Source organism: Sapajus apella, unplaced genomic scaffold (genome assembly GCF_009761245.1).
Source record: "Sapajus apella isolate SASKATOON/1434 unplaced genomic scaffold, GSC_monkey_1.0 scaffold16, whole genome shotgun sequence".
NCBI classification, from domain to species: Eukaryota; Metazoa; Chordata; class Mammalia; order Primates; family Cebidae; genus Sapajus; species Sapajus apella.
The window spans coordinates 16279425-16306256 of record NW_022436956.1 but is presented as its reverse complement, the minus strand read 5'-3'; the positions used below and the strand labels follow the sequence as shown (position 1 = coordinate 16306256).

Below are 26832 nucleotides of genomic sequence, written 5' to 3'. Positions count from 1 at the left end.
AGGCAGTGAATGGAGCAGAGCGAGGAGGAAACCACCCCAATAGCACCAACAGAGGCTGAAAACTCCTCAGGCTGTCTAATCCGAAAAATGATGCATCTGTTGGGGATGCCGTGGGGGCTGTAAGCAAGGTGTGAAACGGGGAAAGAGGGAAGGTGAATATGGAGGGGAGGGTGAAGGAGGGCACTGGAAAGGGTAGGATCCCAGCAAAGGGTGATTTGGCTGGAAGGGAGCATGATAACAAGGGTGGGGGTGGGGCCAAGAAACAGCCACTGTGCCTGCCACTGTGCAGGTGCCTCTGTGCCTGCAGTCATTGCTTTCACATCAATGTGGACCAAGAGAGGAAATGCCCACTTCTGGAAGAAAAAGCACAAAGATCAAACTTGGAGGAGAAATTGACCAACAGCTACACAAGGGTTTCTTAAAGGAAGAGGCCCTCAGACAGGGCAGAGTTGAGGGAAAGGACAGGGGTTATGAGAGCCTCCAAGAATGGCAGCCTGGTAGAGTAGAGAAACACTAAACATGGAGTCAAAAGACCTGAGTTCAAGTCCCGGCTGTGCCACTGGTTAGCTGTGGGATCCTTGGCAAGTTAGCCTCACAGACCTCCTACATAAAAATTGGGGGTTAGACTGGATGATCTCTGAAGTTCTCTCTAGCCTAATAATTTATGAGCTGGCTGGGCGTGGTGGCTCACGCCTGTAATCCAAGCACTTTGGAGGCCAAGGCGGACGGATCATCTGAGGTTGGGAGTTCAAGACAAGCCTGACCAACATGGCGAAACCTGTCTTTTAAAAAATATATATTTTAAAAAAAGAAAAAAAAATTTATGAGCCAACCAAGTTAATTTATAGATAGAACATCATTATTTTTGAGTCAGAAAATGACTCTGTAACTATGTGTTTTTCTTGGTGGTTTCATTTTTTTTTTTCTTTTAGAGATAGGGTATGTTGCCCAGGTTGGTATCCAACTCCTGTCCTCAAGCGATCTTCCTGCCTCAGCCTTCCAAAGTTGATTTCATTTTGCCTTCCAGTATTGTTTTACTGTTGTTCCCTTTGAAAACTTCTAACTTATCTTTTCTGAACTTGAGCTGAGAAGGGAAGGGGTTTTGCCCCTGCTGGGCAAAAGGATGGTGGCAAGTAGTTTGACCAAGTGCCTTGATTTGCCGGGACTTAGGGGTTTCCCAAGTCAAGGGACTTTCAGTCCTGGGCAGACTGGAATGGTTGATCACCCTAGTGGTGAGAAAGATGAAGGTTTGGAGGCGGCTTGGAGGAGAGGTTGCTGGGAGGGCGCTTCTCCTGTTCTCTGTGGATCAGGGGTTTCCCTTAACAGCCTGATGGCTTTGTATGGTGGTTTCATTACAATTCCTGAGCCCCTTATTGGGGGTATAGGGAGGAGAAGTGAGGGCAGCCTTTAAACTAGTCATCGGCCCCAGTTGACACAATTGTTGCCGGGAAAGAAGCTGAAATGCTTGACTAGCACTGATGCTGTGGGGGATTTTCCCTATCTTCAAAAAAACAGAAAAGACCCAGTGGAAAAAAAAAAAAGTGATGAGTTGTGAGGCAGGTTGCAGGCCCTAGCCGCCCCAGGAGACGATGCGCAGCTCATTTGCTTAAATTTGCAGCTGACGGCTGCCACCTCTCTAGAGGCACCTGGTGGGGAGCCTCTCGACATCAGACAGTGACCAGTCTGGTGATTCACGGCCGGCGCAACCATGAACTACCCACTGATGCTGGAAATGGACCTCGAGAAACTGGAGGGCCTGGTGAGTAGACACAGGTAGCTTCCTGTCTCCCAGGCCCTGCCTGGAATTCTAATATCCTGTGCCAGGGTCCCATGGAGAGGGGACAGCTTGGGAATCCCCTCCCACTGTGGATCTGCGGCCTCTAGACAGGTCCGTCAGCTCCTGCCCTTTAAGAGTTTATTTTCCATTCTGTGGAAGAAGCAGACAAGGAGAGCTACTGCCCTTGGTAGACATCCTTTAGAGGAACCTGGAAGCCATGGGTTCAGACCCCGCATCCTCCCTGAGTTGCTATGTGACTGGGAACAGGATACTTCACCTCTCCATTCTTTCTCTCCTATTCTCTTAGGGTTGGAATATGGGACTAGACAGGAAATTACTTTGGAGGTTTTCTCACCGAAAGGAGGCTGGCATTGCTAATCAGTCAACGCATAGCTGTTCATCCTCGCCATGTGATTATATAATCAGGAAACTACATTCTGTCTTGGGTGGAAAAGTTAAGGATCTGGTCTTTGCCCTCAAATAGCTTCCACTCTGTCCAGAGAAAAAAATCACTCACTGGAAGCTATTAGACAACAAGTATGTGCTAAACGGAGGAAGTGTGAGACCAGATGGTAGCAAGGATCCCAGCAGGCTGGAGTCAGGGAGCGCTTGAGAAACCGTTAATCTGAAAAACGTCTTAGAACTTGTAGAATCTCTAGAGACAAGATATTCTTGGAAGGGTTTCTTGGGTGGGCTAAGAAAATGGTCCCCAGCACCACACTGCCGCCACTCAAGTCTCTCCAGTGAAGCGTAGTGGCGCAGTTGACTTGGTTGTCACTGGACTTCCAACAGACGTGTGTGTGTGGAGCAGCTCAACCAGAGAAACACAGGGCTCCTTGTGAGCCGTCGGCAGAGGCTGGTTGTAAGGTTTCTTGGAAACTTCTTCATGGTCTTTTCTCCCCCTGGGGAAAGGACTTGTCTCAGAGCTGCATTCTGGGTTAGATCATGAAGGAACCAAACCCTGGCTCCTACCAACTCTCCTGGCCCAAACTTACCCTGAGATGTTGTCTGACTCCCTCCTGCTCCCCCAGCTGGAGTGGAACACCAACCGTGTTCCCAGACTTGCTTGGAGAAGGCTGCCTCTCGCCTGCCCACATCCCAGGGCTGGGAAGTGTAAGACACGGGGAGAAAGTAAGCAGAATGGCTAACTACCCAAAGCCTGGCCTCTGGGATCCAAACCACAGGGGGAATCAGAGCCGGACCATTCATCTAATCAGAACCTGATGCATAATTTGTGGGACCCAATGCAAAATGAAAACGTGGGGCCCCTTGTTGAAAAATTGTTAAAAAGATCAAGAAGGCAATAGCAGAGCACTAAACCAAGTGGGGGGTCCTGCTAGGTGCAAGCCCTGTGTGACTGACTGCGCAAGCTGCACACCCATGAAGCTGCCCTGAGCCTAATTGCAGAGTCTGGGCAATACTGCAAATCAGACTAAAAACCCACGGCCCCAAAGGAGTAATGTGCTCCCACCCTGGCCTCCGGGCACAGTCGCTGGCCTCACCTGATTAGGTTACTGTGTGTCTTCCTCTCCTGCAGCTTCAAACTGACCACGAGCCCTGACCCAGTTGGATATCTTAGTAACCAGCTGGAGACCTGGCTGGTCCTGGCTTCTAAGAAACCTAAGAGTTTCCCCTAACTGCACGCCTCGCCTCACTGAGTGACCTACTAGAGACGGGTGGTGGCAGGGGGCAGGGGCAGCAGGTTACATCCCAAGAAAACCTATATCTGGGGGAAAGAGACCCAGTGACTTGTTTTGTGTCACACCTCAAATGAGTGATCCTCAGCCAGGCATTCAAATGGCTGGATCCCTCACTCAGGTCTAGCCAGGAGCCCAGGAGTTCTAGAACCATCTGAGCTCTAGAGCTATTCAGTTAGCCACCACTGCCTCGTCCCCACTTCATGGACCTCCTACATACTCTGTCTCGGGGTCATTGTCCTCTCAGAACACAGACCCGCTTCTCCACCCCCACCCACTCACTGGAGGGCCGTGAGCAGCCTTGGCAGACTGTCCCTCAGTGTCACAGCACAAAAACCGTGGGGATAGCAGTACAGGCAAGAGAATCTTGAATGTAGTAGCTTCTCAATAAATATTTCTTGATTTGTGATGCAGTAACAGTCTTAGCTCACCATTTCCCTCTGGAGTTAGTGTAGATTCTTCTCTATTCCTTCTGCTTCCTATTCTCCTCCTTGTCCTTGCCCATACCAAGTATTGGTTCACATTCCTTGAACACTGGGTTTTACATTTTAATGTTGCGTTAAGAACTGGGAGTTTTTGATTATACAAGCTTGCCAGAAAGAAAAAAAAAGAAACTGGGAGTGCCTGGCCATAAGCCAGGTTGGTCATTCTGTATTCTATTTGTCCTCTAGAACTCGAAGACCAACTCTAGCTGCTTACAATGTCCACTTCTTCAAGGCAGGGGCCGGGGGTGCTGGAGAAAAGGGGCTGCTAATTCTCATGAATGAATGGTCCAAATAGGAAAAAATCTAAATGGCTAAGAACCAGGAACAAGAAGATTCCAGGTTCTGGGCATTCCAGGGACCCATCCTACTGGAAAGGCAGATAAAGGCAGACCTAGAGCAGATCCTGTCTATGGGAACCTTGATCTGAGAGCCTCCGCCCAGTAGAACCAGGGCCTGGGCTGGGACACCCACAGAGCCTGGTCATAAAGTATACCTCCAGCCCCACTCTGCATACCAGCCAGGAGGGGAAGCTGCTATAGCGCAAGGTGAGGCTGGCCCAAGCCCCAGAGCAACTGGCTTCATGGCCCCTCTCCATAGATTATCACCACACACCATGACTTTAGTGTGACCGGAGCGTCACAGGCTACACAGCTCGTCCACATGGACCATCTCATTTCACCATGGAGGTGTGAAGAAGAGGAACCAAAACCAGCTCAGGCTGTTTCTGGGCTTCATCTGGGTAGAAGGGAGGTTCTCCACCCCCCCCAACTAGGTCAAAAATCCCAGAGGAACCCCAGTGGAGGAGGCCCTAACTGGGGGTGTGGTTGAAGGGGTCAGAGATGAGGGAGAGCCCCAAGGCCATGCTGAGGATGAGTCAGGGTTGAAGTGAATCTGGGTTCAGGCATACAGGCTGCTGAGTCTCTGTCAGGAGTTCTTGCCTTCCCTAGGGATGCACATGGCAGCTGATCCCACTCCTTTGGCTGAACAGCATAAACAGTGGCCATGCATGTGGACCTGAGAACCAGGACACAAGAATGAGAATTCTTCCAGGAGTGATGGGGCAAAATATTTCCAACCCAGGAGGAGATGGTTTCAAGAGGCTGCCACACACACCTGGGAGGCCTGTCTACCTGTGCCTTGGACTGTGTGACTCTGTACCTAAAGGACAGAGACGCTGGGGTACCAGGTGGGGCCCCTTTAACCCTGAAGACTTGCTGCAGAGGTTTGGAGTAGCTTAACCTCTCCCCCTAAAACCACACCCAGCGCAGTACCTGCTTCTAATGGCCAAAACTCGTGGGTAGAGATGGAAGAGGAATCTCGCAGGCTTGTCCCTGACGGCTGTGGGTGGGGAAAGGGAGGTGTGACAAATGGCAAGCCAGTCTTAGATGGTCTTTAGAGGCTGCGGGCCTTCTGTAGAAAGAGGGGGTAAGGGGTACAAACCTACACCTTCACCGCAGCCCAGTCTCCTTCCTCCAGACCCCACACCCCGTAGGCCACTGAAGGCTGGAATGAGTGATGCCCTGGCCAGCTCTACTCATAGCTCCTGATTCTCGGCTGGGAATATCCACACAGGCCCATAAAAGGAGATGGAGCTTGTGTGCTCCCCCTGGTCAGAGCAATGACTGGGATCTGTGTGCAGACAACTCCCTTAGCCAGTATGACTCAGGCCTAGGAGTCCTGGGGTTCAGCCTGAGTGAGCCATGCATGCAGGCAACCCTGCCCCCTCCTCAGGGCTGAGAAGCAAGGTCAGGCTGGGGCATTCATTGGTGGCATGATGGACTAGAAAAGCAAAGGCTCCGGCTACTGAGCTGGATGGAGATCACGCTGAGAACCAGCTCAGCCCCAGGCAGGACAGGACAGACAGAGAATCTGGGAGTGGGAGCGAGGGGTATTTGAAGGCAGAGTCCATCTTCCTTCTTCCCAGGGTAGGAATCTCCTCCCACACACTTGGGCTCAAACGTTCCTCTCCTTCCCAAGGGTCCCATCTCATTGCTGGACGGTTCTGCCTGTTAGGAAGTTCTCCCTCCTTTGACTGAAACACCATCCCCTCAGCTTCTGCCCAGTCCTTCTGGACTGCCCCGGAAGCTCACAGCATGAGTCCATAGCTGCCCTCATGCCCATGGGTCTTCTTTCCAGTCCTTGACATCAGCCCTCATGGACTCAAGTCTTCCCTGTTCTAGACACTATACCCCTAGCACCTAAAAACTTCCTCCACGGGCAGGGTTTTCCAAGCCCCTCAACGAAGTGGTCACTCTCGTCCAGACCAACCAAACTGGGCTGGTGTCAGCTGTCCACTTACAGGCTTCTGCTCATCTAGATGAAGGTAACAGTGGCCCTTCTGGTGGCCACATCACCCCCATGACTCATCTTAAGCTTATAGGCAACAAACTCCCAAGTCTTTCTCATGAACTGTCATTACCTGGTCTCCCCTAACTTATCCCTGGATGGGTAATGTTTGAAACCTGAGTCCTGGTTTGTATCTTTTTCCCCATGCAATTTCATCTGGTTAGGTTGGGACTGTGGTTCCAGCTTGTAAAGAACTCTGTGTTGCCTGAGTGTGCCCCCAAAGCTGGGTTGAGAGTGCTGAAGAGGAGGGGACCCAGGATAGATCCCTGAGTCATGCTAGACACCCCTGCTCAATGCACCCGCTGACGTAGAATCCCCATTAGCAAATATGAGCTGAGCTTCACGCTGGCCAGCGCTGGGCAGTGGGGCATCCTCATTATTTGGAGAAGTCAGGTGGGGCTTGGAGAACTTAATTATCCAGGGAGGAGCCTGCGCCCTGCAGTGGAGGAAGGAGAAGAATAACGTTATGGATCCCACTGCAGGCCAAGCGCTTTGCATCTCTTTACACCCCCACCTCCCCCTATGCCCCTCAATACTAGGACACCCTTACAGCCCCTACTTCTCCCCAGTGCTCACAGCAATTTTCTAACCAGATTCTAGCTCCACTCAGCCTCATTTGGTCATTGTGTTTCTTCCCTTCTTGGGGGCATGAGGCCCATGGGCTATGACCTGGCTGTCATCTGCTGGGTGACTGTCGATGCCACATGCTGGTGTGGCCCATCTTGGCACCTGTGTCTATGCAAGGTGTGTGTTGCTGTCAGAGTGTGTGCATGAGGGCCTTGAGTTTCTGCAGCTTTTCATGTCAAGGAATGGGAACACTGCTCATGCAAATGGTCTGCCCTGTGCTCCCCGTGGGAGTGGGTCTTGGAGGGCTTCCTTCAGCACCACTTGCCCCACGGTATTCAGGATTCCTGATTCCTCAACTTCCTACGAGGCCAGAGCCAACCTTTCTTTATTGCCTGTCTCCATAGTTTGGGGGAGACTGGGGGAGCTAGAAATCTTGTGTGTGGGAAGTGGCTTTAACATGTGCCACTCCCGAACCCCCAAAAATGTCTGTTTGACACCTCCTGCTGAGATGTGCTGTCGGTTCCCAGCACCCCTCAAACCAGCTTCCTCCCATCTTCCCCTCTCTGAACACTGCCAAACAAATGCCTCTTGGCAAGTAGGAAGAGACAGACCCCTCCCACCCCCCTTTAAACCTGGTTCTCATTGCATTGACTTTTTTTTTTTATTTTGATTTTTTGAGATGGAATCTCTCTCTGTCACCCAGGCTGGAGTGCAGTGGCACGATCTCAGGTCACTGCAACCTCCGCCTCCCAGGTTCAAACGATTCTCCCGCCTCAGCCTCCCAAGTAGCTGGGGTTACAGGCATGCGCCACCATGCCCCGCTAATTTTTGTATTTTTAGTAGAGATGGGATTTCACCAAGTTGGTCAACCTGGTCTCAAACTCCTGACCTCGTGATCGGCCTGCCTTGGCCTCCCAAAGTGCTGGGATTACAGGTGTGAGCCACCACGCCCGGCCTGCATTGACTTTAGATGAGCAATAACCCAGTCGGCCTGGAGGCTTTGGAGGGCAAGAACTTGCATGGAGGGCGAGCCCAGAAACCCAGGGCTTTCTGGGTCAGATAGGCTGGCTGGACCTAAGCCTTCCCCAGGCACAGCCAAGGTAGGTGGAGTCCAGCCTGCTGTCCGCCCCAGGCCCTGCTTCTCTCCTCCCTCTGTCTGAAAGGCTTGGCTCTGCATGAAGACTGCTGAATTCCACTATTAGTCAAGCAGATGTGCTCAATGACAATATTGGAAATAGCTCCCAATAGGGAGAGAGAACACGAGATAGGATCTAGCATCCAGGCTGTCAAGGTTATTGGGAGAAGGCAGAATGCAGAAATTTAGAGTGAGTCCCTGAGAAGGCACCTACCTAAGTCTCAGTTACAAAGGCTCCTGGCCCTCTCTGGGAAACTGCTTTCAGAGCAGGTCAACACATATCTGTCCTACATAAAACACATGGACGCCGGGCGCGGTGGCTCAAGCCTGTAATCCCAGCACTTTGGGAGGCTGAGGCGGGTGGATCACGAGGTCAAGAGATCGAGACCATCCTGGTCAACACGGTGAAACCCCGTCTCTACTAAAAATACAAAAAATTAGCTGGGCATGGTGGCGCGTGCCTGTAATCCCAGCTACTCAGGAGGCTGAGGCAGGAGAATTGCCTGAACCCAGGAGGCGGAGGCTGCGGTGAGCCGAGATCGCGCCATTGCACTCCAGCCTGGGTAACAAAAGTGAAACACCGTCTCCCAAAAAAAAAAAAAAAAAAAAAACAAACATGGCCTTGGGAGGGCGACACAGAAGGTCTGCTTCCAGGACCTTGCCATCTGTTTAGAAAGTGGTCATCCCAACCCTGAGTGCTGTAATAAATGCACATGCATCATAAGGAGAAGAGAGAATTTCAGGTGGGGAGCCGGGAAGGATGTGGGAAGATGGGATTGAATTCAGCTTTGGAGGAAGGGTAGAGATTAGATAGGCAAACTTGGGTAGAAAGCCTGGCTAGGCTGAAGGAAAAGGCCAAGCAGAGGTTTGGAGACAGGAACGTGTTGGGGTGTTGGGGGACAGGCTTGGGGGGTGGCCTAGAGCCACCCTTCTATACTAATAGAAGACAAAGTTTGAAAGGTCAGAGGAATACACATTTGGGAGGAGCATAAAGGCTCTGTTGGGAGGTTAGACCTCTTCCCACAGGTCCATGGTTTTCAAATGAAAGTAGAACCTTTTTTTCAACAAAAGCTTACGTGTGAAACACCACACAAGTCAAAAGTGGAGAGCTCTAGTTTAAAGGCAAGGAGGGGAGCCTGGAGCCTCAACACCACTCCCCACCCCAGGGGAACCCTGTGGCACACACACAGTCATGGGTACTCTAAAGAAAATCCATGGAGCTGGGCACTGTTGGCACACACCTGCAGTTCCAGCTACCCAGCAGGCTGAGGCAGGAGGATCACTTGAGCCCAAGAGATCGAGGCTGTAGTGTGCTGTGACCACACCTATTAATAGCCACCGCTCTCCAGCCTGGGCAACATAGCAAGACACTGTCGATCCAGAAACAAAAGCAAAGGTGTGTGTTTGGGGGGAAAAACACACCTTTACTTTTGTTTGTGATATTCTGCAATTAGTTCTAAAATTTACTTTATTTTTTAAAATTGTTTTGTAGAAGGCCGGGCGCGGTGGCTCAAGCCTGTAATCCCAGCACTTTGGGAGGCCGAGGCGGGTGGATCACGAGGTCAAGAGATCGAGACCATCCTGGTCAATATGGTGAAACCCCGTCTCTATTAAAACTACAAAAAATTAGCTGGGCATGGTGGCGCGTGCCTGTAATCCCAGCTACTCAGGGGGCTGAGGCAGGAGAATTGCCTGAACCCAGGAGGCGGAGGTTGCGGTGAGCCGAGATCGCGCCATTGCACTCCAGCCTGGGTAGCAAGAGCGAAACTCCGTCTCCAAAAAAAAAAAAAAAAAAATTGTTTTGTAGAGATGGGGTCTTGCTATGTTGCCCAGGTTGGTCTTGAACTCCTGGCCTCAAGCAATCTCCTCACCTAAGCATCCCAAAGTGCTAGAATTACAGACATGACTGCTGTGCCCAGCAGTTCTGAAATTTAGCAATGTGTGAATGGCACTAAGTTTAGCTTACTCCAATCTTTTTTTTTTTGAGACTGGGTCTTGCTCTGTTGCCCAGGCTAGGGCATAATGGCATGATCATAGTTCACTACAGCCTCAAATTCCTTGGCTCCTGAAAGGGGGGCAGCATTAAGCCAGCCAGAGCCTGGGGGACAGAGTACCCCCTCCCATCCTCTGCTTCCCTGGGGCTCATCATTTATAGAATTGCCTTTTTGAACCCACATAGGTTGATTGTAATTGGTTTTGAATTGCCTGGGGAGGGGCTTGGGTAAGGAGGGTGGGAAGAACAGAGCTGGGAAGTGAGGAGGAACAGGTGCAGGGGACAGCTGTGAGTGAAAGGTGTGAAAACAGGCACATGTCTTCCTTTGTGGTTAGCTGGGTAAACAACCTGCGTGCTGGGGTGGTGGGGGGGCATGATGGGGAGAGGAGGAGCAGAATGGGGAGGAGGGAACTTCCGGAGACATCATGGACACACCCCCAAACTTGGAGCAGGCTCTGTCCTTCTCTCCTGCCGGTCTCTCCGTGTCTCAGGGAGACAGTCAGGAACAGGGAGACAGCCAGGAACAGGGAGACAGTCAGGAACAGGGAGACCCATGAAGAGGGAGCCCACACCTGCCTGCCCCCAGACCCCAGCACGATGCTAAGTTGCTAAGAACTGGAACAGATGGCTCCTTGTACCAACCAGGTTCATTCCCCAAATTGAAGTCCTGCGACTCCAGCCCCCAAGGCCACAGGCTTCCGTAAAAGAGAACCCAAAAACACAAGCTGACTTATGGGGCAAGCCCTTCAGCACTTACAAAGCACAGCCACTCCACACTCCCCGCTTCATCTGTACTACGATTCTAAAGAATGCTTCCCTTTGATAGGCAAAAAATTGAAGCTGGAGAAGACAAAGTGATTTTTTCAGAATTGAAATTTGAAACCTGAGGCTGGGCGGGTGGCTCACGCCTGTAATCCCAGCACTTTGGGAGGCTGAGGTGGGCGGATCTCAGAAGTTTGAGACCAGCCTGACCAACACGGAGAAACTCCGTCTCTACTAAAAATAAAAAATTAGCTGCATGCATGTAAAAATAAAAAATGGTGGTGCATGCATGTAATCCCATCTACTTGGTAGGCTGAGGCAGAAGAATTGCTTGAACCCGGGAGGTGGAGGTTGTAGTGAGCCAAGATCATGCCATTGCACTCCAGCCTGGGCAACAAGAGTGAAACTTGGTCTCCAAAAACAAAAAGAAATTTGAAACTTGACATTTGGTCAGCAGGCCCTATGTAGGAAAACCTCCAAGAGAGCTAGGGTTCCTCTCAGAGAGGAAAGACAGGTCCTCAGCTCCTCACCCTCCTGTCTCCTTACCCTTGCAGTTGTGGGAATTGGACAAATTTAACAACTATAACGACACCTCCCCGGTGGAAAATCACCTCTGCCCCATCGAGGAGGGGCCCCTCATGACCTCCTTCAAGGCCGTGTTCGTGCCTGTGGCCTACAGCCTCATCTTCCTCCTGGGCATGATCGGCAACGTCCTGGTGCTGGTGATCCTGGAGCGGCACCGGCAGACACGCAGCTCCACCGAGACCTTCCTGTTCCACCTGGCTGTGGCTGACCTCCTGCTGGTCTTCATCTTGCCCTTTGCTGTGGCTGAGGGCTCTGTGGGCTGGGTCCTGGGGACCTTCCTCTGCAAAACTGTGATTGCCCTGCACAAGATCAACTTCTACTGCAGCAGCCTGCTCCTGGCCTGCATTGCCGTGGACCGCTACCTGGCCATTGTTCACGCTGTCCACGCCTACCGCCACCGCCGCCTCCTCTCCATCCACATCACCTGTGCCACCATCTGGCTGACGGCCTTCCTCCTTGCTTTCCCAGAGATCCTCTTCGCCAAAGTCAGCCAGCCCTATCACAACAACTCCCTGCCACACTGCACCTTCTCCCAAGAGAACCAAGCAGAAACGCATGCCTGGTTCACCTCCCGCTTCCTCTACCACGTGGCAGGATTCTTGCTGCCGATGCTGGTGATGGGCTGGTGCTACGTGGGGGTGGTGCACAGGTTGCGCCAGGCCCAGCGGCGCCCTCAGCGGCAGAAGGCAGTCAGGGTGGCCATCCTGGTGACAAGCATCTTCTTCCTCTGCTGGTCACCCTACCATATTGTCATCTTCCTGGACACCCTGTCGAGGCTGAAGGCCGTGGACAACAGCTGCGAGCTGAACGGCTCTCTCCCTGCGGCCATCACCATGTGCGAGTTCCTGGGCCTGGCCCACTGCTGCCTCAACCCCATGCTCTACACTTTCGCTGGCGTGAAGTTCCGCAGTGACCTGTCACGGCTCCTAACCAAGCTGGGCTGTACCGGCCCTGCCTCCCTGTGCCAGCTCTTCCCTAGCTGGCGCAGGAGCAGTCTCTCTGAGTCAGAGAATGCCACCTCCCTCACCACTTTCTAGGTCCCAGTGTCCCCCTTTATTGCTGCTTTTCCTTGGGGCATGCAGTGATGCTGGATGCTCCTTCCAGCAGGAGCTGGGATCCTAAGAGCTCACCGTGGCTCACCTAGGAGTGTCCTCAGCTGGGGTAACTAGAGGAACCAACCCCCATTTCTAGGACATCCCTGCCAGCTCTTCTGCCAGCCCTGGGGCTAGGCTGGAGCCCAGGGAGCAGAAAGCAGCCCAAAGGCACAGTGAAGGCTGTCTCTACCCATCTGTGCCCCCTCGGGCTGAGAGAACCTCACACACCTTCTCCCATCCTAATCATCCAAAGCTCAAGAAACAACTTCTACTTCTGCCCTTGCCAAGGAACAGCGCTGGTCCCTCCCAGAACACACTCCATCGGCTTAGGGGCTGCTGACCTCCACTGCTTCCCCTCTCTCCTACCCACCTGCCAAACAAAGCCAGGAGAAGCTGAGCACCAGGGGATGAGTGGAGGTTCAAACTGAGGACAGGCCAGCTGGCAGCAGAGTGTGACCTTCAGACATTTCAGTCCCTAAAAACACACATAACGCAGACATTCTGCCAGGCCCCCAAGGCCTGAAGCCATCTTGACCAAGCAGGAAGCTCAGACTGGTTGCATTCAGGTAGCTGCCCCAGGCTCTGACAGAAACAGCACTGGGTCCACCCTGGGTCACCGGGTCCTGGATGGTCTGCAGGCAGAGCTGACTCTAGGTGCCCTTGGAGGCCAGCGGTGACCTGAGGACGCTCAAAGGCCGAGCAGCAAGAGATAAGCCCAACAGAGGGAAGAAACGAGCCTTCTTCCCCAACCCCAAGAAGGGACATGGATCAATCAAATCCGGCGGTCCCCTCCACCAGGGGACACAGAGTGGGGTGGAGAGCTCCTGTGGTGGCCGGGTCCAGGGATGGGGGATTGTGGGCACTGATGGTGAAGGAGGCTGCCTTGTCCCCTCCCCACTCCCTTCTCACAAGCTACAGGCCCGAGGAACTCAGAGTGTGAATGGAGAAAGGCTGCCTGGAAGGGGCCTGTGGGAGTCATCTCAGCCAGCCCCTCTGTGGCATCACCCTAGGCAGGGAAGTCCCCAGGCCCCAGGAAGCCGGGCCCTGCCCCGGTGAGGATGTCACTCAGATGGAACCGCAGGAAGCTGCTCTGTGCTTGTTTGCTCACCTGGGGTGTGGGAGGCCTGACTAACCGGTAGTTCTGGGTGCTCCCTCCTGCCTCCCCAGCCTCGGATCGGGTGGAGTCAGGGACCCCTGAACTTGTCCCACTCAAGCCCAGCAGCCAAGCTCCTTGGGAGGCCCCACTGGGGAAATCAAAGCTGGCCCGGGGAGAGTGTCTTCACCGCAGAACAGGGAGGAAGCGCCGGGACGCCCCTTTTTTTCAGAGTATCTCCTAGCAAGCTGGGCAATCAATGGAGGAGTCTGAAGCAGAGGCAAAGAGGCAAGAGGCTGGATTTTGAATTTTCTTTTTAATAAAAAGGCACCTATAAAACAGGTCAATACAGTACAGGCAGCACAGAGACCCCCGGAACAAGCCTAAAAATTGTTTCAAAATAAAAACCAAGAAGATGTCTTCACATATTGTATTTATATATTTATATTTATATATATATTTATATAATGGTACAAAATGGCTGGGGGTATGGCCATGGATGGAGGGAAGTAGGCTGGCCTGTGGCGCGGGTAGGAGAAGAGGGGACGGAGAGGGCACTGGGCCTGCTGCAATCTCACCCCTCTCTCCTCAGGGCAGGAAACACAGAGTCAGACAGTTTGGGGGGTCTTGGGCCAGGGGTGGAGGGCTCAAGGGCACAGGGCCCAGGCTGAGGCAGGGCGGGCAAAAAGCGCCTGGCAGGATGAAGGGCAGGTGCCCCCCCCAAACACAGAGGCCATAGCCCCTGGGAGGTGGCTGGGGGGAGTCAGGGGCCTGTTGTCAGCCCCAGAGGAAGCGCTGGACCTGGCCGATGGTGGACCCAGAGGACAGCACCAGGCTGGGAGGAGTGGGGAGAGTTCCCTTTGTATTACAGCTGCCAGTGCGAGACCAGGCCGTCCAGGCCAGGAAGGCTAGGGATGGGTCCTGGTAGAAGACACCCTGTCTAGAATGGCCCCTTGGCCCTGGAGGTGGGGTGCAAAAGGCCTCAGCCAGGGAACTGCCCAGCGTCCTCCTGAGACAGGAAAGGAAGTGAGAAAAGAAGTTTTTTACTCCTGGGGCCAAAGTAGGGGACAAACACCCAGTCGTATATGGCTTCAGCTCTGACCAGAGGCAGATAGGGGACTCTTCTGGGGAAGAGCAGGGAGCCAAGGGGGAGGCAGTGGCTGTGCCTGGGTGGGCACAGACAGGTCTGGTACATGGCCCTGAGCCCTGGGCAGAGGGACAACCTCGCCGGTGAGTGGGCAGGCAGAGAGGAGGTGGTGGGATGCTGTTCTCCCGATTCCATCCTCGGGGGTGGAGGCTGGAGGGGAGGTGGACTGACTCGGACTAACGGTTGCCCCTTCTTTGATAAGAAGTAGGTGGCAGCCTCTGGAAGTGTCAGGGCCCTGGAGGTTACTGGCCCAGGGCTACTGCAGCCACAGGCCCCAGTGGCACCATGCCACCCTTCCATGGCTCCGCTCACGGGGGCCACATAGCCACCGCCTCTTCCTCCTTTCCTTCATCCCAGACTGGGACAAAAGACTTCAAGTTCTGGCTAAGATGTAGCAGCAGAGGACACCCAGGCATCCAAAGTGGGAAGCCAGGGCCCCGTGTCACCGGTGTGGGCAAACAGCATGTACGTGCACATGTTCTCCCTGAATCTCTCAGCAGCAGACAGGCTGCTGCCCTGGGGGTCTCAGCCCTGCTAGGGCTCACCAGGTGGAAGCCTAGGTGGTCTGACCTCAGTTTAGGAGTGGGGCATTTACATCATTTTATCATTTGGGGAGGGGACAGGAATGGTATCCCTTAAGGGCTCAGACACTGCAAACAGTGGGTGGCCGTGTAGGGTTGCATGTCCCTGGGTCCAGGGGAATGGAGGGAGTAGTAACTTGAAGAAGGGGGAAAGGTTTCTTTTATCCTTTTTTTTTTGTGTGACTTCTATCAAAACACAGAAATACAGCACACGCACAAACCGGCACAAAAGCGCAGCGCTCTATTTACAGCTCCAGCTGGCACCTGCCCACCTGGCCAGCCGCCTGCAGGGAGGGGTGGGAGAGGGGTCAGCCACATCAGCAGGGAAAGGATACGATGCAGGTAAAGACAGAAGGAAAACCGGCGGGTACAGAGAAACCGAGAGGGAGGTGGAGCTCCAGCAATGCAGACACGAGGAGACAGGAGCAGAAGGGGCTGTGGAAGACCTGACCTCTCCTTCCTCTATCCCCCCAGATCCCATCCAGGACTCCAAAAACACAGCTGAAGGGGGGATGGTGGGTGCAGGGAAAGAGGTAAAATAGAGAGGCTCCATAGGAACTGGGAGGAGTAGGGGAGGGGCAGTCCTGGTGGCCACAATGGAACCAACCCCAATCCAAAATCCCCCACCCCACTCTGCCACTTCCCCCTAAGCTGCCAGCACATCTGGTTTCCACAAATGCCACTCCCCACACAAGCCCCCTTCCACCCCCTCCACCCCACCCCGAGACCCAGGCCATCCCAACATTGAGGGGAAGAACTTTGTTAAGGTTATCGTATTTGCAACATTGCCCCGGCTCCAGCCCCGGTAGCGACTTCTAGAAGGGCAGGTTGGCCATGCCACCTGGCGCCGGGAGGTAGCCCATCTGGCTATCCAGGGACACACTGCGCTGCCGAAGGGGGTGGGACACCATGAGGTTCTGCTGGGGCGGGGGGCCCATGAGGGAGCCCTGCGGGGACAGCATGTGGGGAGGCTGGCTGTAGACCTCGCCCCCCACGCCCCGCTGTTTCATCAGCATGAAATTCTGCTGGGTCATGAGGCCTTGTGGAGGGGACATGACTCCCTGGTGCAGGCCATGGGGCACAATGCCTTGCTGTGGGGGCACGCCTGTCCTGCCCAGCAAGGACATCTGTCCGGGGTGGCACATGGACATGTTGAGCCCCCGCTGGACACCCTGCTGGCCTGGGAGGTTGGGGGGCCGAGAGGGAGTCTGCTCCGCCATCATGTTCTGCAGGTTCATGAGATGCAGATTCGGGGGCTGAGCCTTGGGGGGCTGGTTCTCGCTCTTGGGGAAGTACTGGAGGGTGCTGCTTGGCTTCTCAGAGGGGATGATCCTCGACAAGTCGAACTCGGGGATCCCCGTTGGGGTGGGCCGGATCACCTCGCTCAGCTCGGGGTCGTTCAGCACTGATGCCACCCCAGGGAGCACACCCGGTGGGTATGCGTCGCCCATGCGCCCAGCCATGCCTTTGCCCATCAGGTGCTGCTGGGGGGGCATGGGGCCTGGCGGCTGGTTGGGCAGGTCCTCGGGGGGCAGGGGCATGCCTGACGGATAGTGCTGTTGCAGGCCAGGCCCCCCACCCCCACCCCCAGTGGGGGCCATGGCACCATGGGGCTGCTGCAGCCGAGGGGGGAAGGGCATCATCTGGGAGGAGCTGGGCACTGGGCCGCAGGGGGCATTCAGGGAGTCGGGGCCCCCTGGAGCCATCATCATGGAGTTTTGAGGGGGCCCTCCTGTCCCTTGCGCATTGGGGTGCAATGGAATGTTGGAGCCCAGAGGAGTAGGGGAGGGCAGCATGGCAGGTGGGGGCTCATGGGACAGGGGCTGCTGGCCTGGCAGGTTCATGCCCATGGGGCTCTGGGCAGCGGCTGAGTTCAGGTGCATCTGGCTGGGCTGGCTGTTGCTGATCCCTGTAGGGAATAGAGGAGAGGGTCAGACATGGTGCACCCAGCTGGGGGAGGATGCAGGGCTCAGGCCTTCCTGAGTCTGCAGCCAGGTGGTGCCAGGGCTTGGAGCTTTCCCACTGGCTTCCCCTGGCTGGGAAGGAAGGGACTAGAGGCATTGAAGCTAGAAGCCAAGAGACTAAGTTCTGGCCCAGTCCTCCACAGACATGCCACCAAGTGTTGGAAAGACCATTTGAGTGCTCTGGGCTGGGTTTCACTAATGACTCCAGTGAGTGGGAACGGGAGCGCATCCAGGAGCCTCCACCCCCACACCCAGGGCCTTCAGAAGCTCAGAGAAGCCAGCACAACCACAGCTGTACTCCCCGCTCCCAGTGCCCACACCAGCTGGCCTCCCCGGGGTCCCAGCCTGTCCTCGCACCTGGCCCGGAGCCCTGCGGTGGTGGGGGGGGTGGTAGAAGGGGCCGGTCAGGCAGCAGCTCGTCGTCTGAGGTGGCGATGGTCTTGATGGCATTGTGGTAGAGTGGGGTGGAGCTGGGCATGGCGTACTTGGACATCTGGGTCATCATCAGTGACAGGGGGTTCTGGGAAGGCGTGGGGTCTGGGGAGGAAGTGAATGGTAGGCTGGGGTTCATGAGGCCGCTGGGAGGGTTGGCGGGAGGTGCAGAGGAGCTGCTCCGGGGGCCGCTAGGCGGGAGGGCACCTACAGAAACGGGGAGACAAAGAGAGCAGGGGGTGACTGGGGAGGGGAAGATGAATTTGGCTGTGGGTATTGGGGGGTTTAGGAAGAGGTCAGCTCCCCATATTACCTGATCCTTCAGACACACCCACAGGCCCCCACTATCTCCAGAGCCCACCAGTCTTCAAGCAATCTCTGCTGCCTTAGGACCCCAGGCAAGGGGAAGATCCTGGGCCCCAAGTACGATCCCTCGAAATGCTTGGGAGACTCATGAGGTGTCCCCTGAGAAAGCCCAACACAGCTGCCACCATCTGCCCCGCAAGCAGAGCCATCCACCTCTGGGGCCCTAGTACAGAGGCCTTGACTCACTGCCCAGCCCCAGCAGGGACACACCCGTCTCAGAGGCTCCCAGTATCAGCACTCAGCGCCTTCCTGTGCAACGGACTCACCCTGTTCCATGTTGCTCAGGGTGGTGGAAGAGTTCATGGTGAGAGGCGGCTGCTTGTTCTGGGAGACCCCAGGGCTGGGCATGGCCGTCTTGGGTGAGGCAACCCAGCCTGGAGAAGGCACCGCCATGGAGGGAGACTTGAGCCTGCTGGGCGAGCCAGTGGGCGAACGGACACTGAGGGAGGAGCTGAGGACCTGGGGCGACTTGAGAGGTCCTGGCGGGTTGGCGGAAGGCAAGGGCACCATCTGTGAGGGAGTCTGGGGTGACTTGAGGTTGGCAGAGGGCGAGGTGACCAGGGGTGAGTGCACCTGGCTAAGAGTAGGCGACTTCAAGTGCCCCATGCCGGGTGAGCCCATCTGATTAATACTGATGGTGAGGTCCGAAGGCCGCCTGCCTAGCCCCCGATTTGGGGCTGAATGCACGGTCGCGGGAGGATTGGATGCAGGGGGCAGAGGCATGTGGCTGAGCCGGGTGGTGCCCACGTTGCTCATGGGCATTGAGCTCTGGTCAGGGCTGAACATGTCTTGGGTATTGCCCATGTCCTGGGACATGGCTTGGTAGGGTCCCTGGCCCCCAGAGAATCCCTGCTGGCCCTGGTTGGGAAACTGTGAAGGCATCAGCATCTTCTGCGGGCCGCCCATCACGCCACTGCTGTTCTGGGCCCGAACCCGGGCCATCTCCTCAGGACTGAGGCCCTGGGGTCCCATCATGTCCCCGGGGCCCCGCATCTTCTGCGACATCAGCATCTGCTGCTGAGGGGTCATCTGCACGTTCAGGTTCATGTTCATGTTCATGTTCACATTCATGTTCATGTTGAGGTTGCCTGGCCCCATGGGCGGGTCCACCTCCCTCAGCCCAGACTGTCCCATGGGAGGGCTTAGGAGGCCCCGGCTTCCACCAAACTCCATGCCCATGGGAGTGCCCGCCAGGCCCTCACCACCAGCCATCTGCCCGGGGAACATGGTTGGATCCATCTGCCGGTGCACCTGTATCATCCGCTCCATCTCCATGCTCTGTCCCATGCCACTGCCAGCCATGCCCAGAGGGCGCTGCATGCCCATCGACCGCTTCTCCAGCAGCTGGTGCCGCAGCAGCTCCTCACGAACCCGGGGGGTCATGAATCGCTCTGCCTCACCCTGCCCACCTGGGTAAGGCATGGTGTTCTGGGCAAAATTGCTGGGTCCCCCCATAGGGGGCAAGTCTTCAGTCCAGCCCAAGCCTGGTCTCACGGGCCTCTGCATGGCATTCATGGGCACCTCCATGGGCATACTCTGCATGCCCCCAAACCCAGGCACCCGTTGTATCTGGTTGCCTGGGAAACGGGGGCCGGGAAAGGGAGGTCCGCCCCGGAGCTGCATGGGATCTTGAACATCTATGGGCCCCCGCAGCTGTGCACCCATTCCAGGCCACTGATCCCCAGGCTTGCTGTGGTAAGGAGGCGGGGGCCCCCTCACCATCATGCCCCCCATGCCCATCATGTCCTGCAGAGGGCGACCCCCATGCAGCCCAATCTGTTCCTCTTTCCGCCGTTTCTCCTCGTAGTACTCCTCCTGCAGCTTGCGCCAGGCCACCTGCTCGGGCGTGAGGCTGTCCTGGCCCAGCCTCTGTATCATCATGTTCATCTGCTGCCCCATGTCCCCACCCGGGGGGTGCCCAGGCACTTCGTGCTCCAGCGGGGGGCCCCCCAGGCTCTGTGTCTGCGAAATCATGGACTGCAAGGGCTCCTCATACTTCTTCAGCCCGCTAGGAGGGGCGGTGGGTGGCTGCTGAGGGGGAGGAGGGCCTTGTGCTGGCGGGCCCCCCTCACTCGCTCCTCCCGGGGGGCCCTTGAGGAAGGGCTCAGTCTCTCCGCTGCGGAGCAGCAGTCGCTCAATGTCTCGCAGCGTCTGGAGGGACCGCTCCCGATGCTCCAGTTGCTCTTTGGACAGACCCTCTGAGCCCACCAGGCTGCGCTGTCCATTTCCAGTGGGGGCTGCCTCCCCCAGCAGGGCAGGGCCGGGGGCACTGCTGGGGTCTCCTCCAGGAGGCAGAGGGTTGTTGCTCGTGGTAGCCGTCGGGGTGTTAGGGTGGGTGCCCCCTGTCCCACCACCTGTGCTGGCAGCTCCCACCGAATTGGGGGCCAGGTCCTGACTGCTGTCCTCAGGGGGCCCCTCTGGGGGCAGAGCAGGTGGGGCACTGCCAGGGGCCGGGGGTGGCGGCGGCGGCAGTGGAGGTGGCTGGGACTGCGGGGTGCCCGCTGACGGCGTGCTCAGGGGTAGCGGTTCTGGGGTGGGGGGCACTTTAGGGGCCTGCAGAAGGACAAAGAGAGCATGAGACAGGTAAGAGGACATTCTGCCCAGTCCCGCTGCTCACAGGTGCCACGCTCACCTGGTCAAGCTTGGCCCGGGGCACGTTCTGCTGGTGGTAGGCGAGGATGGAGTCTGCCCGGCCCTGCAGCACTGCCTCCGCAGCCCTGCATGGAGTGGGGACACCAGCAGCTCAGAGAGGTGAGCAGGAGGGAGCCCCACCCTCACCCACCCCACCCTGCCCCTACACAGGCTCCCTCGGGACCCCAGGCTGAGAGGTGCTGGGCAGAGAGACTTAGCCTGCCCACCAGGCACTTACGTGTTGGCCAGGTGGGTGGTGAAGACATACACGAACTGCGAGGGAGGCTTTCCGGAAACGCCCCCGCCCCCACCCCCAGGGGCATCAGGCCGAAGGCCGGGAGGGGGGCCGTGCGGGGCGCCTGGCACGTTGCTCTCGCTGAGGGGCAGTTGGGTGGTTTGGCCGGGACCCAGCTGTGGGGCCGCCATGGCTGGGTCTGCTACATTACAATCTGCAGGAGGAAGGAGGAGAGGGAGAGGAGCTAAGCGGTGCAGACGCAGGAAGGACCAGCTGATACCCCTTCCCACTGCTACTCTCAGCCTTACAGCTCCTGCCTACAGGAACATCTGGGGTTTTCATCAGGTGGCTTTTCAGGAGTGCTTGCTTTAGACTAGTTATTTGACCAGGATGGCAAGAGTGGTGACCATGTGGAGAGCAGGCACAGAGAAAATGTGTCCTTTCCACAGGCTCCCACGGGCCTGAGATTCTGCTGGGGACTTAACAGGTGTGATTTCCTCTCATCAACATACCCCGGGAGGAATGTGTCACACTCCGCTTTACAAAGGAGGAAAGAAGTTCCTCACCCACAGTTACACAGCCAGCTAGTGCAGAGCCAGAACTGAACCCAGGGCAGGGATTCCAAAGCCCTTCTCTGAGCTCTGCTGCCCTCACATTGGGTGAGTGTATGTGTACACAGTCTAGTGACCCAGGTGGGGAGAAGCCAGAGAGGGTGCACACGCTGATGACTCAAACCATGGATGGTTTTTCACTCCAGCCTCACCACTGTCTTGGTGATTTTATGAACCAGACATCCCTCTAAGCCTCAGTTTCTTCATCTATAAAATGGAAACACTAACCTCCTCCTTGCACAGGGGGCAGGTCAAAGATTTTTTTTTTTTGAGACTGAGTCTCACTCTGTCACCCAGGTTGGAGTGCAGGCTCACTGCAACCTCCACCACCCAGGTTCAAGTGATTCTCCTGCCTCAGCCTCCCGAGTAGCTGGGATTAGAGGCTCCCACAACCATGCCCGGCTAATTTTTGTATATATATATATATATATACACACACACACACACATATATATATATATATACACGCATATACACACACACACACACACACACACACACACATATATTTTTTTTTGAGATGGAGTTTTGCTTTTGTTGCCTAGGCTGGAGTGCAATGGCGTAATCTCAGCTCACAGCAACCTCCACCTGCTGGGTTCAAGTGATTCTCCTGCCTCAGCCTCCTGAGTAGCTGGGATTAGAGGCTCCCACAACCATGCCCGGCTAATTTTTGTATATATGTATATATACACACACACACACACACACACACATATATATATACACACATACACACACACACACACACACACACACACACACACACACACACACATATATATATTTTTTTTTTGAGATGGAGTTTTGCTTTTGTTGCCTAGGCTGGAGTGCAATGGCGTAATCTCAGCTCACAGCAATCTCCACCTGCTGGGTTCAAGTGATTCTCCTGCCTCAGCCTCCTGAGTAGCTGGGATTACAGGCATGTGTAACCACGCCTAGCTAATTTTGTATTTTTGGTAGAGATGGGATTTTTCCATATTGGTGAGACTGGTCTTGAACTCCCAACCTCAGGTGATCCACCCTCCTCGGCCTCCCAAATTGCTGGGATTACAGGTGTGAGCCACCACGCGCAGCAGAAATATATTTTTTAACAGTAAGTTTAAATCAATGTCACAGAGTAAAAAATCAATTGTAAAAACAGAGAGTCAGGCACAGTGGCTCACGCCTGTAATCCCAGCACTTTGGGAAGTAGAGGTGGGTGGACCACCTGAGGTCAGGAATTCAAGACCAGCCTGACCAACATGGTGAAACCCCATCTCTACTAAAAACACAAAAATTAGCTGGGCGTGGTGGTGGGTGCCTGTAATCCCAGCTACTTGGAAGGCTGAGACATGAGAATTGCTTAAACTTGGGAGGTGGAGGTTGCAGTGAGCCAAGATTGTACCACTGCACTCCAGCCAGGGGGACAGAGCAAGATTCTGTCTCAAAAAAAAAAAAAAAAAAAAAGAGTTAGAAAAAGCTGACATACTGGAAACACTCTCAAGACAGGCCAGCTACCCTCAGCACCAAGAGAAGTTTTGTTCCACGGTCATAAACTTGACTGTAAGTCTTAGAGTGGAAAAAAAAATCTACAATTGGTCATCTACAATGGGTCTTGAGTGAGTAGGCCCATTCCCATGCCAAGAAAACAAATCCCAGTGCCTGGCCTGCAGACAGTAAGTACCAGCATTCTCAGTTAATGGGAGACAAATTGCCTGAATTGCCTCCATCAAGCCAGGGCAGTGACCACCTTCCCATGGGCCCAGTGTCAGGCTGCCCTCTTTGGATAAAGTTTCTGTGATGGACCCACCCCAAAATGGTACTGCTCTGGACCCTATCTCTCCAATTATACACAGGAGAGCAGAGCCAGAAGTCTGGGGGGAGCTTGAGAGATGACCTCAATGTGTGAGGGCTGATGAGGGGCTCTTGGGGACAGAGGCAGGGCTTAGTCCAACAAGAAACTTTCTAGTACAATAGCAATGATAAAAGCCAACATGCTACATGTATGACCTCATTTACTCCTCGTACCAACCCTATGAGATAAATAATATATATATGTATATATTTTGAGACAGAGTTTTGCCCTGTCGCCCAGGCTGGAGTACAATGGTGCGAACTCAGCTCACTGCAACCACCACCTCCTGGGTTCAAACAATTCTCCTGCCTCAGCCTCCTGAGTAGCTGAGATAACAGGCACCTGCCACCTTGCCCAGCTAATTTTTGTATTTTTAGTAGAGACAGGGATTCACCATGTTGGCCAGGCTGGTCTCAAACTCCTGACCTCATGATCCACCAGCCTCAGCCTCCCAAAGTGCTGGGATTACAGGCATGAGCCACTGTGCCTGGCCTGAGATAAATAATATTTTTATAGATGAGGAAACTGAGGCCGTTTCCCAAATTTACAGAAATAACCAGGCAGCCTGATGGCAGCACTAGTACTGTTAATGTCTACTTCTATCACCCCTCCAGTAAGAACTCTTTAAGAAAATCTAAGGGCAGCCCGGGCATGGTGGCTCACACCTGTAATCTCAGCATTTTGGGAGGCTGAGGCGGGCAGATCATTTGAGGTCAGGAGTTCAAGACTAGCCTGGCCATCATGGTGAAACCTGTCTCTACTAAAAATACAAAAATTAGCCAGGCATGGCGGTGCATGCCTATAATCTCAACTACTTGGGAGGCTGAGGCAAGAGAATCGCTTGAACCCAAGAGTCGGAGGTTGCAGTGAGCCGAGGTTGTACCACTGCACTCCAGCCTAGGTGACACAGTAAGACTCCATCTCAAAAAAAAAAAAGAATCTAAGGGCCGTACGAATAAAATAAAATAGTCACTTGAGTATAGGTCGCCTTGAGTATAGGTCGCCTTGAGTATAGGATGTTGGCAATTTCTACTTTGTACTTCTCCATGTTTGCCAGGCACAGTGGCTCACTCCTGTAATTCCAGCATTTTGGGAAGCCAAGGCAGAAGGATCGCTTGAGGGCAGAAGTTAAAGATCAGTCTGGGCAACATGGCAAGACTGTCTCTACAAAAAATACAAAAATTATCCAGATGTGATGCATGCTTGAGTCCCAACTGCTTGGGAGTCTGAGGCAAAAGGATCACATGAGCTTAGGAGTTTGAGGTTGGAGTGAGCTGTGATCACACCACTGCACTCCAGCCTGGGTGTCAGAGAGAAAGAGACCTTCTCTCTAAACAATAAATAAATAAAACCCACAAAGTTTCTATAATGGTGCAGTCTGGGCGGGGTGCGGTGCTCACGCCTGTAATCCCAGCACTTTGGGAGGCTAAGGCGTGAATCACAAGGTGAGGAGTTCGAGACCAGCCTGGCCAGCATGATGAAACCCTGTCTCTACGAAAATTAGGCCGAGTGTGGTGGCTCACGCCTGTAATCACAGCACGTTGGGAGGCTGAGGCGCAGCCTCCCAAAGTCAGGAGATCGAGACCAACCTGGCCCACATGGTGAAACCCCATCTATACTAATATACAAAAATTAGCCAGGCATGGCGGCGCACACTTGTAGTCCCAGCTACTCGGGAGGCTGAGGCAACAGAATCACTTGAACCTGGGAGGTGGAAATTGAAGTGAGTCAAGATGGCGCCACTGCACTCCAGCCTGGAGACAGAGCAATACTCTGTCAAAAAAAAAAAAAAAAAAGAAGAAAAGAATTAGCCGGGCATGGTGTCATACACCTGTAATCCCAGCTACTCTCAGGGGCAGGTGGTGGGGGGGAGTGGCTGAAGTAGGAGAATCACTTGAACCCAGGAGGCAGAGGTTGCGGTGAGCTAAGATTGCACCACTGCACTCCAGCTGGGGCGACAGAATGAGACACTGTTTCAGAAAAAAAAAAGGTGCAGTCTGATGTGACATAAGTGAACTGGAGGTGGTGGCTATGGGGGAAGACAATTAACTCCAATTGCTATGGTCAAGAAGTTCACAGTTTAACAGTCTCTGGCTAGTTTCTTTCTTTCTCTTCTCTCTTTACTTCTTTCTTTCTTTCTTTCTTTCTTTCTTTCTCTATCTCTTTTTTAGAGATGGAGTCTCCCTATGTTGGCCAGGCTGTTCTTGAACTCCTGGGCTCAAGTATTCCGCCAGCTTCCGCCCCCTCAAATTGTGGGGATTACAGGTGAAAGCCACCATACCCAGCCTCTCTGGCTAGTTTCTTACATCTCTCCCTCAAAAAAGATATAAACATTGAAGGAAAAATAAATAAATAAATGTGTACAAGCTTCCCAGGGGCAGGGGTGATGTCTGGCTCTTCCCCATCACTCATGGAAGGCCAAACTACAGGCAGTTCCATAAAAGAACCAGAGGAGGAGTTGGCATCCCTCCACACCCATTCCTTGTCCTGATGACACACCCTGGGTACTTGCCAGGAGTCAATTAGAGGTTAGGGAAGGGCACCAGAGACACAGCAAAGTGGCAGTTCACACCCAGGCTTAGCAGGGCTCTTTGCACAGCAGAACCAACAACTGTCCGGCTCCCAGGGACGCTGGACCTTTACCGCCCTCCCTCCACTAACCAGTAGGTGGCAGCATAAGCCAGGAATTCAGGGGTAGAGGTGTAGGTGAGTGACCAGGAAGGGGGCCACTCCATTCTGCCCCATCTAAGGTCCTAGGGAGAGGGGGTCGCTGAGCCTCTGGAAAGCAGAGGAGAGGCTGTTGCAGTGCAGGGAGGGACAGAGTCTGAAAGGTGGGATGGGAGAGAAAAATCCTGGGCTCCCAGGCCCTTGTTTCTTGCCCAGGCTCAGTCCTCTCAAGTCCACACCCGCTCCCCCCCCCCCCCACATCACAGGCCACAGCACCCTGGCATGTGCAGGCACTCACTGTGGGTGGCCCCAATGGGCTTGTCGTCCTCCTCACTATCCGGTCCAGAGCACCATTCGTCCCCACTGTACGGCTGCTTCCGTTCCAGCACACAGCGTCGCTTACTCCGGGGCGCCACCTCTGCCCAAGCAGGACCGAGGAGAGAGTTAGTGCCCAGAGGCCCCAATTCGCCTACACCCAGGGTCCCTCCCAAACCCATCCTCTGGGATGCCCCACCCTAGAGAGCACTGCCCAGGCCATGGTGGGCACTTCGCCAGCCCGTGGCCCCCACCACACCACCATTTGTTTCTGATTTCTCTATAGCCCCATGCCTGTCTCCCCTCCCCCCCCAACACCAAGTACAGCATAATCCCCAACCACAACTGGTTCTAATTAGGGCTGGGGGGGGAGGGGGAGCTGCTGCTACTCTTCCAGGCCCCAGAGCCTGCTCCCAAAGGGCTCCCACTAGCCGGGATACCAGAAGGCTCCTGGGAAGTGTGTGGGTCTGGGGTCTGCTCCTCATTCCACAGGACCTCCCTCTCCCCCTCTGGAG

The 26832-nt window shown here is 54.6% G+C and overlaps 2 protein-coding genes across 6 annotated transcripts in view; one reads left to right on the top strand and one right to left on the bottom strand.

The window, feature by feature from the left end:
• The first annotated feature begins 1530 nt into the window (after positions 1-1530).
• CXCR5 (C-X-C motif chemokine receptor 5) lies at positions 1531-13967 on the top strand. Its single transcript, XM_032285279.1, has 2 exons — positions 1531-1759; positions 11317-13967. The coding sequence occupies exons 1-2, from the start codon at positions 1709-1711 to the stop codon at positions 12382-12384; spliced, it is 1119 nt and encodes a 372-aa protein (XP_032141170.1). The 5' UTR covers positions 1531-1708; the 3' UTR covers positions 12385-13967.
• The window catches only part of BCL9L (BCL9 like), a 31080-nt gene continuing 18079 nt past the window's right edge, over positions 13832-26832 (bottom strand). For 2 of the 5 annotated variants that reach the window (XM_032285276.1, XM_032285277.1), the window contains 6 exons: positions 26301-26420; positions 20894-21104; positions 20657-20741; positions 18291-20577; positions 17584-17865; positions 15430-17171 (listed from right to left, as the gene is read on the bottom strand). In XM_032285276.1, coding sequence (XP_032141167.1) covers positions 16078-17171; positions 17584-17865; positions 18291-20577; positions 20657-20741; positions 20894-21104; positions 26301-26420 — 4079 coding nt within the window. In that variant the 3' untranslated portion in view covers positions 15430-16077. Of the gene's footprint in view, positions 17172-17583; positions 17866-18290; positions 20578-20656; positions 20742-20893; positions 21105-26300; positions 26421-26832 lie in introns of all 5 variants that reach the window. The other 3 variants (XM_032285274.1, XM_032285275.1, XM_032285278.1) reach the window with 3 other exon arrangements.